This window comes from Alexandromys fortis, unplaced genomic scaffold, assembly GCF_014885135.2.
Source record: "Alexandromys fortis isolate MF-2015 unplaced genomic scaffold, M_Fortis_MF-2015_v1.1 scaffold_58, whole genome shotgun sequence".
Taxonomy (NCBI): domain Eukaryota; kingdom Metazoa; phylum Chordata; class Mammalia; order Rodentia; family Cricetidae; genus Alexandromys; species Alexandromys fortis.
Genome location: NW_026067940.1, coordinates 7708733 through 7722346, shown reverse-complemented (window position 1 = coordinate 7722346; position 13614 = coordinate 7708733). Strand labels below are relative to the sequence as shown.

The following is a 13614-nucleotide window of genomic DNA, read 5'->3' as shown; positions in this document are numbered from 1 at the left end:
AAAAGAAAAGAAACAAAGACGTAAGTTTCCAAGGAATTAACCATCGGTCTAATACTGAGCAAATATCTTGCTCATGGAGAAACTCACTTACGATGTGACGTGCCAGGGAAGGGCAGGGTCTCTTGGGTTTGACAGATTCCATTTTTTTTTCTACTTCCTTTTTGGGAGAAGAAGGGGCAAGAAAGAATTCTAGGGATGGAACAGGGCCTTTCACACACATGGTAAGCACATGCCCCACTACTGAGCTGGGTGAGCTTCAGGACTCGCTTGAGCCTGAAAGACTTCAGGATAGAGCAGCCTTCGTGGGGACAGAAAAGGCTGAGGTGGCTAAAGTGGCAAAAGGAGAGGGGGCAAAGAAGAACAGAGAGACTGCGCAAACTCAGTAAACTGTAAACAAGTAAACTCTCCAGCATGCGGGAGGAGTAGTCACAACCAGACCTGGGAGGCATCTGGCTACATCACTTTAACAGGCAGAAGAGACCCGATGGGGAAGCTACAGGATCAGAGCTGGGCTTTAGGCAAACTGATCCCCAGTGCACACCAAGGAGCTCAAGGGAAAGACCTCCATTCCACTGCCGACTGAGTCATTGCCCCCATCCGCCTGTCATCTCTCCATTGCTTCCTTTTCTAACTACGCCTCAACTCCATCTCGTTTCCTTTCAAAGAATCTGAGCCACAGCAATCAAGTCAACGATGCGGGGAGCGCATGAGATTCAGGAGAAGGCCCACTCCTCTAACAGTGCAGAGGGAGGGAAGGGCATGAAGCTGCTAAACACCCCCACCCAGCTCTGGAGACAGCATGGATGCTTGTGAGCCTGGCGGTCTGAGAGGAGGACGCCACCAAGTTTTCCATAGGAAAGAACACTAACAAAAAGGTTCTGATACAGTGTGCTCTCTACTGGGGCCTTTGACTTGCCAGGGGCCTATGCAAGTAATGAGGAGGAGGCATGAGATACCCCCTGGCTAGCCTAGCCTCTCCAACGCCAGGGCATGAGTGGTCTCCGCCTGTCTGCCCGCATTCCTAGGATGCTCTGAGTTCCTTCCACTCATGGCCCTGGCCACCCTCCACTCCCCCACAACACCCTCTGAGCTCTACAGAAGCCAGGCAGGGCAAGCAATGGACAGGCTCCTCCTTCAGTGTCTTCCTCCCCAGCTCCAGCAGAGCCTGCTCCTTAGAAGTCTACAAGCTTTCTCCTAAGAATCAGAGGCCAAAGAGGAAGGCTTCGATAGGAGAGAGAGAATGCATGCTATTCTGAGGACAGGGGCCCCTTCTGTCACAGTTAAAAATAAACTCTTAGCAACTACACCCAGCTCCTCCCCCATCTAGAGGCCAGTGGGTCATGGTCGATAAAGTGTTCCCTGTAGAAGAAATGAGGCCCTGGGGACAAGAGAACACAGAGGACAGTCGGTGAAACACAGTCCAGGTAGTTAGCTCCACGGAGGCAGAGGACTCCTCAAGTCCCACCTCTTGGCTCCTATCACTAATTCCACATACCCCTACCCCGCAAATACACCTTAATTCTAGGAAACAGACACAGAACATGGACCTGAGCCATGACTTGTATCAGCACCTGTCCAGGGACTGGAACGCTCAGACAGACGTGAAGGAGATACCCTGCACGGTGTCTCCAGCTAAGATGCTCTACCCGCACAGCTTCCTCACTTGCTCCACTGAACCCCAGCAGCTACAAAGAGAGGATTCACCTCTAAGGACACAATCGATGCCTCTGCCATTGCAGTGAGCAGGTAAAAGGCCTTCTGTTTTCTGTACCCTTCCCTGGTGGCTGAGGCACTGAAGTACCTTGGCCCAACTCATCAAGGAGATACTCAGAAAACCAGGGAGGGCCTGGTTACTCCTGGAAGTCAACAGAATGAGGTCATACTTCAGGATGTGGTAACATGAAGCCCCACACTGTGGGGTGGAGAGTGTAGCTTAGAAACAGGACAAGAGGATAGGACAGAGAGGCAGCACACTGAGTCCCAGGCCAGGGTAGGTACTAGGGGCAGATTCATACCCACTGGCAAGAGCTAAGAAGCAGCAGAGCCAGAGGCAAGCATAGCAGAAGGCCTAACTGTCTAAAACCCTGCTTATCTTCCTCTGTCAGGTCCTCTCCCTGGGGAATGAGTAGGACAGCCCCTTAGAGCCTTTGTCCAACTGAATCAAGGCTCCTGGAGAAGCCACAGCCAGGGTCCAAACTACCCACCAAGCTCAGGCTGGAAGGGAAAAGAGTGCAGAAGGAGGGCACAGGTGAAAAATGAGATAAACATTTCAGTGTGTGGCAAGAAGACCTGGGACAGAAACCCGGGCCTGGCTATAAAAAGTGTTGCGGTGGCAAGCTTATTTTTAGACACTAGAAATGAGTCCTGGGTCCAAGGCAGGAGGCCAGGCTGTAAATGGCCAGGAGGGTCTGGGAGGCTCCCAATAACATGGATAATCACAATGCCAGTGAGGGGACCAACTCAATCATCTGCCACAAAGAACAGGGAGGGGAAGGAGCACCAAGGGAAGGAGCAGGAATCAGCAGAAGCAGAAGCCAGAACCCCCGGGTTCCCTCTCTTCCCAGGGACAAAAAGTATGTCTGTCACCTTTGCTTCAGAGTCAGGGAAGACTCAGCATGAAGATAAACAAGACAGAAGGCATCAATGGCACAGCTTCCTCCTGTCTGCTCATGCAGAAACACCATAGAGCTGACACCTGCAGTTGCCACTCTTCCTTCCCGATGAGTCCAACTGGTCCTCGTCGGGAAGCCTGAAGACATCCCTCAAGGATGAGATGTCCTTTCGTATGACCCCTCTGCAGAGCTCAAGTTCCCAGGGGGATAAACATGTAACTTTTCTCATCTTGAAGAAGAACATCCCATACAAACAGAGGTTGACCTTGAGGCTACATGTCCCAGGCTCCACCACCTCCCAGCTGGCACGTGGAGATGTTTACTGGACCACAGAATAAAGTCTCCAAGAACACAACAAAGCCAGAGGCCAAGCCCAACCTCATGATCACTCCTCCTCCAAAGAGAAGCAGGCCAGCCTAGCACACAAGATCCCACCATGCACTGCTCTAGCCTGGCACAGACAGGAGGGGGAGGAAAGGTAAGCTCTTCCAGATGTGCCCCCACACTGGCTTCCTTAAACCCCAGCCCTCTCTGAGGGTCAGTGGTCCCACCCAGAAATCCCAATATCCTCATCTACTCTGGGAACCAGTTCCCATCAACAGGCTCAGAACAGTCCCTTGCCCATAAGTGAGCCTGGAAGGATTAAAAGGCACTCCTTCAAGTGAATGAAGTCTCATTCATGCCCAGAGAAAGACCAGCTAGCAGCAATAGTGTGGCCACAATTCAGCCATACTTACCCCCAAGTCAGATGCCCCAATGTAAGCACAGCCTTCCTTCACAGCCAATCACAGTGGCCTCCAAATGCCCCTGACTTCAAATGGCAAAGAACTTGGGGGAAGTAAAACAGGAGCGCCCCCATCTCCACCTTGTACTGACACTCCACTAAGATTCTTCTCGTTTCAAAGCAAGAGCAGATGTAGTCATCCTCTCTGCTGAGCAGTGGGCTGAGATACTTTCTAAGCTTTCTATATGGGAGAGAGCAGCTGCTCAGTAAAGACACAGTACACCCATGGAATGGGCATCCACACTGGCCCAAGTACTGCTGACCACTCAACACAGAGCTAGTCGGCAAGCATCTCTCTTGCCCTGGGCCTCTGGCCTCCAGCATGGCCTCTTATACCACCCCACAATACCAGTGTTTGCCTGGTGACAGCTAGACGCCAGCTCTCAATGGAGGCAGGTGGACACCAGAAGGTGAACGACCTGCTCAAAGTCACACAATTAGCTAGCAAGGCATAAAAACCTAGACCCTTTGAGAGTTTAGGGTTGTTTCTTTTTTCTTGTTGCTGTTACTATTTGGTTTTGATACTTTTTTTACATTTTTATCTAGAATATAACCCTTGAAAATAAATAAAAAATATTTTCCATTTATATTTTGGTGTATTTATATTTGAACTTATGTATGAACTTATATACTTCAAAATATATACTGCCAGTCTTAAAGATCCCAAGGGGCATCAGTCCTGATGATTAGAGAAGACACTTCAGTCTTACTAGTACACATAGTGTCTAGTGTGTCCTCTGGAAGGGCCCTTTCTCCTCACCCACGCCCCCATTTACAAGGAGGGCTGTGAAAAGCTACGTGTGAGGAGACCAAGGACCTGAGTTTGATGATGTCTTCGGTACCAGCACCACTCCCTGCTGGAAACCAAACAGTCTAAGAAACCCACACCAAGAGCAGGTTTCACAGCACATGGCTCTGCTGCCCACAAGCAAACCAGATGTTGGGACACACAGCACTGTGCTTTCCTCAGCCGCCCAGTCTCTTCCTCAGGCAGATGGAGGAGGTGACAAAGATGACCAAGGAGTACCCATTATTACTCAACTATCAAGAGGAGTTGCCAGTCCCCACAAACACAAATAACTCTGCCCTGACTACTCACCTCCATCCAAGGCACAGAACCACACAGAAGGGATGGGGGAGGGGGGGAGACACCGCAACATGACCCTTCAGAGGACAAGAAGCACAAAGGAGGCAGGCCAGTGTGGGCTGCAATGCCAAAAGTAACCTGGGAGAGCCTGTTGGGCCCTAGGAGCTGACACTGCCCACCTTAGCTGCCATGCCTCTGACACAGACCCCTCACGCCTTGATTCCTGGATCAGGAGCCTGACTCTGCCTCCAGACCGGGGATTTGGCTCCTGTCCATTCTCGCACCTGCTCCACTGATAACATCCCAACTCCCTGTCTTTCCAAGCACAGCTACCCTTCCCCCTCCTCCAAAGAAATCACTCCGCCTCCCAGACCCCACCAATCAGCAGCCCTGAGGCCGCACAGCGGTTTGCTTCTCCTCCCTTCAGTCAACCGTAGTTTAACTAGAGAGTTTTCAAATTCTGTGAAAGCCCAGAATTCACAAATGAAAAAGGGCCATGAACTAACCCACTTCTAATCCTGCATCAGAGAAGCCCAGAGTCCTGTTTCAGGAGAGAGAGGTCACGACCAGGACAGCATGCCTGGAATCTTCTTCCAAAAGTGGGAAATGTCCTCTGAAGGCAGAAATTTGATCCGTCCATCGAAAAGTCCACAAACCCCAACTTCAATGATGCCGACCCTTTCTTTATGACATCCACAAGCCCTCCCTCACACCCACCCTGCCACAAAAAAAAAAAAAAAAAAAAAAAACTTTAAGGTTCCTTTGACCCAAAGACAGGTAAATTCAGTTCTGATCTGGCCCCACTGCTCCTGACCTACTTGGTCTCCTGCTCGTCCCCTCAGCTCTAGCTGCAGCCAGTTTCACAACTTCTGGCAGACCTACTCATTCCTCAGAGGCCCAGCAAGTTCCCACTGCCACAGCCAGAGTGTCCCTCAGCGCCATCGATCCTCACAGACGTCCCTCTTTCAGAATCCTCTATTCCTGGTCACACAATTTAGCCCCCAGGCCAGAAAAGTCCAGAAGACGTCTCTGCAAGGATGGCCGAGACGGGTCTTCTTGACATTCAAACTGTGCCTGCCAGCTGCATTGTTTATTTGGTTTGATGCCTTCATGTGGGCTACTTTTAATGTTAACAGTCATATACAATCCGTGACTACCATATTTGACAATGCTGCCTACATCTGTCAATCTTGCCTTCTCCAAATAGGTTTCTTGACCCCCCCCCCCCACACACACACACATTTTACAGGGCACTATCCGAATAAACACATGGGAAACGCTCCGCAAACTGTCAACTACCTGGAACCAAACCACACGGCACGATCACAAGACTTTCCTCACCTCATGTTTCCATCCAGCACACGTCAAACTGCGATACCGCCCCTGCCAGCCACGCTATCAGTCATCCCTCCAGTGAGGACACAGAAGGAGGACATTGCCTGTGCGGGTGGGGGGGGGGGCCGGGTGGGTGAGGGTGCTGGTGTTGCCCTTCAACGAAGGCCCGGCCAACGGTGGGAGGCTCTAATCTCATTCTGATACCAAAAGCAGCTACGTCACTATGGCACTTAAATGACCTAGTGAGGGAGACACACTGGAGAAAGAGAAGAAACTGCAGGACCTGGCTTCCTCTAGCCTACGCTATGGAAAGACAAACAAGAGATAAGTTACGACAACATTCCCTGTTTTGTAAAGCAATAACACGCTTCACCTAATCAACACTGAGCCGAAGAGTGGGACAATAGTACGGGCTTTAATTAAATTTGTTCAGCTAATGCCTAAGCGTCACCACGATACAGCGAAGCCGAATGCAGCCAAGTGACCCGCAGGGAATATAGCCAACTCATACACAAATGGATTGAGGCTAGGTGTCCCTACCAAAGAAATAACAGAATCTCCGAAGAATAATAAATAGTATTTCTATCACAAAGTCCCTAATGGGGGGGGGACTTGTTACAGATCCAAAACTCACGGAGCTGCCGGGATGGTTTAGAAGCTGCCTCTCCAACTTTAGTAACAGCGACTGAGAGGTGACACATACCCACCAGTGTCGTCCGGCCAATGAATGGGCCAATAGGTCAAGCAGCTCTTCAGGCTCAAGGTACTGTGAAACAGCAACCAGCTGCATGCCTGTCCAGACCACTACAGCCACAAGCAGGGAGGGGCCTGAGACTGCAAACAAGAACCGGGTTCAGCTCCTGCCTCCAGCAAGGGAATGGCAGGAGTCTCCACTCGCCTTGGGCAGGTCATGCCCTCATTCTGGGCCGTGGTTTTCTCATCTGCAGAAGGAATGTGTCGGACGGTGCTGCCCTCTCAGCTGGCTTCTACCTGACTGGAAGTGTACATGTGACTCAGAGGCTGGTGAGGAGGGTGGTGAAGCAAGGTGACAGTACCCATCCACAGCATCTAAACATCAGCTTCCCACCGGCATGTGTGTGTATGCAGTGGTTGTCTAAGCGTGAGCACAGGAAACAGAAAAGGCTGTCCGAATCCCTGGACCTGGAGTTACAGTTCTCTGTAAGAGCAGTAAATGTTCCTAACTGCAAAGCCAGCTCTGGATCATTTCTAAAGCTCTGGTTTTGCTTAACAGAACAAAGAGCAGAACCTGTGAGCAGCCTTCACTCCCTATCGTGTCTCCGGGCTACAATACGGCAGTCTCCCAAAATCCCCTAAGAGCCAGGCTGCTGGGCCACACTACGCCCTGGGTCCTTCCGCATGGGTTCAGGGTACTCTACACAGCACAGGTCTCGTCTTTTCTTAGCCTCCAAAGGGTCATCAACGCAGCCCGTTCACTCTTCCCTTGACGCTGCGTTTAAAAGGCTCCTTGTTTTGAAATCGTTTCACGATTCAACACCTGAAGTTTTGAAATGTCATCTCTGTGGTGCGTGTCACTGAGCCGGGATTTCCTTTAACAAGCTCCCCCACGGCACGGCTGTGATTATGTCTTAGCCAATATTTGGGTAGGAAAGCGCTGCCGCCTGCTCTGCTGCCATTCTCCAAGCATCCTGGCTCTCCTTCCTTCCTCTATTATTAAATCTTAACTCATGGACGTATGAGAAATCTGCAATTTAACAGTTGAGTCAGCTCCTAAGATCCAGGAGCAGGCTGCTTGTCAAAACAGACTCCGGCTTCAATCTTCACCCACTCTGACTAGAGAAGGAGAAGCACGAGGATTTGTTTAATGTGCTGCTAGGGTTTTCCCTTTCAAACCTATTCAAAGGAGAGAAAAAAAAACACACAAACTTCTCTTCTGTTAATTACACCAGGGTCTGAATTGACAGCCTAGGATGGTGTGTGCAGCAGAACAGGCAGAGAGAAGGGGTTTTGTTGTGAAGTCTTTATATTGTGTTCCAACTATCCAAGAGAATCAACAGCCAGTGTCCCCCCCAGCCTGCTGATGGGTAAAGGCAGATGGCATCTCAGAGGAGGGGGAAATCTTTCCGGGAAAGAACATCTGTCACTTCCTCAGCCATACAGTTAACTGTGGTCAAACTGTTCGCACACCTCTAGTCCTCAAGGTCAGAGCCACAGCAACCCAACCAAGTCCTTTCCTCACTTGCTACTAATACGGGTGGAAAGGGGAGGGAAAAGTACAAAAACTGCAATATTCACGGCAGGAATAAGAGTCCCGCCCCGACATTCAACACCAAGCAACAACCGAGATCCTGCAGCTGGAGTTTACAGTTTAAAAAAATAAATCTGATGTTGAGGATGAAGACAGCAAAAACAATATACTGGAATAGAAACTAGACTTCCTCGCCCCCTACAAAGTACCAAAGGGTTTTAGTCCAACTGAAGGTATATGCCAACAGTCTCACCCATAACTCATGGGTAGTATTTAATAGCTGAAACAAAGCAAGCTGTGTGGGCTGAAGGGGAAGAGAAAAATATAACACAGGAAGCAGTTCGCTCCTCCAATCATTGAGACACCCCAGGGGAAAGAAACTTGATAGTGACCTTTAGAGACATGGTGTAACTTGAAACCCTTGGAAGAAGAAAACTTTGCAGGGACCCTGAATGACAGACTCGCCCTTCACTGGGACCTTTTGAAATCCCCATTCTCCACTACCAAAGAAACAGAGACACCGAGACACAGAAAGAGACAGATGGACCTGGAGAGATTAAAAGAGTGCGTTTCCGAAACGCAAGGATAGGTTTTCCAGCCTTGAGTTGCGAGCTACCAGGACCAAGCTAGGCTTGCAGAAACAGCACTGGGCCCAGCCTGCCTGCCTTACAGAAAAGGTTTCCTACTGTGCGTGAAGCAATGGAAACAGCGCGGCACAGCCTACGGGGCAGAGCAGGCCAGGCGCTGGCGGTTCCAGACAATTGCGGGGCACGGAGGCGGGGTCCCCTGTCTCCAACACCGCGCCGACGCGCCCCTCCACTGAGCGCCGACCTCGCGAGGCCGCGCCGCGGACGGCTAAGTCACTTTCCGGCTCCCAAATAAGGAGCAGGGTTAAGTAAACCTCAGAGAGCGAACTTCTCCAAACCGACCAACCAACCAGCTCAATGAGTAAAGGGCCTTTTGTGCCCGCAGAAAGGAGGGAGGGAGAAGGATGGGGCCACCGTGGCCTCGGGGCCGGGTGAAGCAAGCAGAGGCTCGGACCCAAGCGTGGCTACCGGCTAGATCCCACTCGCACCCCAACATGGCAGTCCCCGAGAGTCCTCTCGGGTCCCGATCACTCGCGAGTGACCGGAAGCTGCACCGATCCCAGCGTGTTCCACGGCGGCCCAGACTTACCTTCAGGGCGAATTTCTGCTGGGTTCTCTTGTCGAAGATCCGCAGCACCTTCCCATTGATGCCCAGGCCCAGCACCTGGCTGGTGACCTTGTAGTCATCGGTGATGGCGTTCTTTCGGATCTGCAGGCCCGACTTGACGTGGAACTGGGGGAACGGCGGCGGCGGCTGGGCCGGGGCGGGTGGCGGCGGGCTGGGGAACGGCGCCGGCGGGGTCTGGCCAGGAGAGCCCGACAGCATGGTGCCCGGCGACTCGCGCGCAGAGGCGGGGGCCGCGGCCGCCCCCTCCTCCGGCTCGGGCCCGGGTCCCCGCCACGCCCCGCCCGGCGGCGAAGTTTGCTCCGGGCTGGAGCCGGCTGCCCCGCCCCGGCCCGGCTCCAGGCTCGGCGGGTCGCGGGGCCCCGTGGGTCCCGCTGTGCGCCGCGGGCGCCCACCAGCCCTGCTCCCTCCCCCCGGAGACGTGCGCTCCGGGGAACGCGGGACGGCGGGGCCCGGCCGGGGGGGAATCGCCGCGCCGAGAAGTAGCAGCCCGGGGGCGGCGGCCGCGTCACGGCTGCTCTGCGTCCTGGGCTAGTCCTTAAAGGGGAGGACCGAGGGTGGGGCTTGGAGGAGGCGTGGGCATGGGGGAGGGGTGGGCCTTAAAGGGGAGGCTGTCCAGCGGCGGGAGAGCAAAGGGACGTGGTTGGCTGGGATTGCGAGGTGGCCGTCAGGGAGAGAGTAAAGAGAAATCCTAGTTCTTAACCAGGGCCAGGCGAAGGGAAGCGGGAGGGCAAAAGAAAAGCGGCTGGATAATTCAAACAAAATCCGTAATTCTCCAGCTGCTGGGTTCTAGAAGATAGGTCATCAGAGAATTTGGAGAGGGTGTATTTTGAAAGAAACGAATGATTGATAAAGATCTGCCTGCCTACATGGACCCTGGGGTGTGGAGGGTACTGGGGCACTAATGGGGTTACAAGGCTATTCATCCTAGGATCAGGTGTCAGGCAATATTCTCGATTTTCTTAACATTTTTGTGAGTTTCACATTTTTTTCTCATGAAAATGTATCGCTGTGTAATCATGAACAATTTGGTTATTGTGCTTTGAACGTATTTTTAATGTAAATCCGAAATGACCCAATATGGAACAGGGATGGGCGCTGTAGTGCCCTGTAATCCCAGCTATGTGCGGGAGGCTGAGGCAGGAGGATGGCCAGTCAGAGGGTTAGCCTGAGCAACAAAGACAGGCTCTATCTCAAACACCCACAAACCTCAGACCTCTCCTACATATACCTTCCCCTTGTGTTTTGAATTCTTGGGGCTAATGCAGCAAGGGGGAACTAGGGTGGGGGGGATTCATCCCTGAGGCTACAACCAGAAAGAAGTGTTTCTGAAGCAACCTTGTTCAAGTACCAGTCTCTGAGGAAAGGGGGCTAATTGGCCAATAGCATGGCTGAGACCCACAAGGCTCTGATTGTCAGAGCGCTTGATAAATGAGAGCAAGGAACAAAGTCAGTGCACAGCTCCAAGTTACCGACAGATACAGACAGACTAGAGATGAGGTCTGACCCACAGCCACACACAGTCGCTAATATGTCCCAAGAACACTCTGGAGATGAAGCAGTGTCCTGAGACAAGGGCCTTGGAGACATAACCCAGGAGGGTAAGGCTCTTTTGCTAGTGTCTTCTCGCTGTTTGGAGTTTCAAGAAGATGCTTGTCCCAGGGAAAGCAGAGATGAAAAGGTGAAGGACTGTAGTCACCTTCTCAGGATCCAGCAAAACTCACTATGGTCCCCTTTCAGGTAGCCCTTTTTTCAGTGATGCTCTGAGCTCAGCCCTGTGGTGACAGATGGAGATAATCCTAGTCCAGTGGGGAAGACACGGTAGTTGGAACAGCAGTGTGGCAGAGGTGGGCCTGGGGATAGAAGGCAGTTTCACTCACCAGTCTGCAGCTGGCTGGCTTCCTTCTGCCGCTAGAAGCTAGTCGATTGGAGCTGGACAATTCCGGGTTTCCCTGATGTTTTAAAGGCACTGCTCGAAGATGCAGGGACAGAGAAAGGAACTCAGGGATGAGAAGGAAGTCCTCAGTGGCTCAAGTTGAAGGGGCTCCCATCCTTACTATCTCTGTGTTGCCCTGCACCCCCACAGAGCAGGGTAGGGTCTCCAGGACTTCTTGTTAAAATTCAGCCGTCACCTGATTCTTTTCAAATATTTATTTTATTTATTTATTATGTATACAATATTCTTTCTGTGTGTATGCCTGCAGGCCAGGAGAGGGCACCAGACCTCTTTACAGATGGTTGTGAGCCACCATGTGGTCGCCGGGAATTGAACTCAGGACCTTTGGAAGAGCAGGCAATGCTCTTAACCACTGAGCCATCTCTCCAGCCCCCCACCTGATTCTTTTCAGAAGGCTGGAACAAGAGTGAGCTATTCAGAGGCAGCAAGGCACAGTGGGAAACAACAAGACAGAAATGAGCAGGACCCAATTGGCCTAGTAAGGTACCTTAAGCACCTCTATCTTGAAAAATGAGAAAAATCCTAACATTTTCATTCATAACTGAATAACAATTAAATTAGATGGCATCTATGATAACCCTTCGTAAGGCACACAGCATCTGTTCTCATGAGATATTAAACACCACCGTTCCTCAAGCATTGTTTCCTTGCTTCTCGCTCTGTTCCCATTGCCTGGAGACCTGCTCCTGACACTGAGCTGCCTTTCCATGTAAGGGGAATTCTGGAGAGATGCCTAAATCTGAAGTCCTGGGAATAATGGATCACAGAAACCCAGTGGGGCGTTTCTTCTGGAGTTACAAAGGCCAGATGGACTTAGGGAACACACAGGACAACCAAGACACATAGTCCACATGCACACCCCAAAAGTACACTCATGTGAACACAGCTCAAAAGGACAAGACATCTGGGCATGGAGCAGTATAAATGAGTAACCAGTGAGTAGCCAGATAGTAGGAAGAGCCACAGGAAAAGGCATTCTGCAAGAGACCCAGAGCCTTCTGTCCTAACACCAGCTAGTCATGTGACCTCACAAAAGTCCCTGACCCCCCAGTTCCTTCTTTCCTGTCTAAAAAAATAGTAGAAATGGCATCTGCTTTATCCACATTGTAGAGATATTATAAGGAAAAGAATAAAACCCAAAGTCCTGCTTATCAATGACCACGCCTCTCAGCCATCTGTAGTGAGCTACTCCAGCAAGCATTGTTAAGGCTGTGTAAAACCAATTCAAAAGTTGGAAGTCAGGCTGGGGCTATAGCTCAGTGATAGAGTATATGCTTACGATGTGCAAAGCCCTGGCTATGAGCCCCAGCAAAGCATTAACTAAAAGTATGTTGGGAATCTATTTACAAGAAGGTATGATCCGTACTGACATGCAAATGCATACATCATGTAATATAGTATACATGAAGGTAATGTAAGGACCAAACATATATAGAATTGCATCAGTTCTGGTCCCAAATCCATGACATATGTGTGTGTGTGTGTTTCTGGTTTTATTTGATTATAGTTATAATACCAAAGGCACCTGTGGACCCACTACCCAAAACACAAACTAGGATTTGAACAATAGCATGCATTTAAAGAGATGATTCCTAGGTACCCTCCAGCCCATCCCCCGTGTGCGTTTCCCAAGACAACAGTCACCTGCATGCTCTATCCACCCTTCCCTTGCTTTCCTTTTTATACAATTTTAGTTTAAGAAGACACATTTAAAGATATCATTAAAAGATGGATGGGGTGGTTTAAATCTGTAAACACAGCACTTTAGAGGATGATGCAGGAGGATTGATGCAAGTTTGTGGCCATGCTAGGCTTCATTATTGAAGGAAGATGCCTGTTGGCTCCCAGCCACCCAGCCCCAAAATAATCACACAGAAACTGTATTAATTAAATCACTGCTCGGCCCATTAGCTCTAGCCTCCCACTGGCTAACTCCACATCTTAATTTAATCCATCTCTATCAATCTGTGTATCACCACGTGGCTGTGGCCTGCCAGCTAAAGTTCCAGCATCTGTCTCCAGCAGAGCTACATGGCCTCTCTTTTTCTCTGCCCTTCTTTCTCCCAGAATTCAGTTTAGTTTTGCCCGCCTACCTAAGTCCTGCCCTATCAACAGGCCGAGACAGTTTCTTTATTCACCAATGATATTCACGGCATACAGAGGGGAATCCTGTTGTAATAAGAGCGGCGGTGGGGCTGCGTCCCCAACACCCCGGCCGCTTGGCTAGCTTATGCCCGAAATAACAACACACAAACTGTATTCATTTAACTGCTTGACCCATTTCTATCTAGCCTCTTCTAGGCTAACTCTCGCACCTGGACTAGCCCATTTCTAGTAATGTGTGTAAGCACCCCAAGGTGCGCTTACCGGGAAGATTCTAGCCTAAGTCCATCGTGGGTT

The 13614-nt window shown here is 50.8% G+C and overlaps 1 protein-coding gene across 1 annotated transcript in view; it reads right to left on the bottom strand.

Annotated features, from left to right (window-relative positions):
- The window catches only part of Mapkapk2 (MAPK activated protein kinase 2), a 44459-nt gene extending 34678 nt beyond the window's left edge, over nucleotides 1-9781 (bottom strand). Inside the window, exon 1 of the mRNA XM_050147733.1 lies at nucleotides 9222-9781. Coding sequence (XP_050003690.1) covers nucleotides 9222-9458 — 237 coding nt within the window. The 5' untranslated portion in view covers nucleotides 9459-9781. The remainder of the gene's footprint in view (nucleotides 1-9221) is intronic.
- Between the last annotated feature and the right edge of the window lie 3833 nt (nucleotides 9782-13614).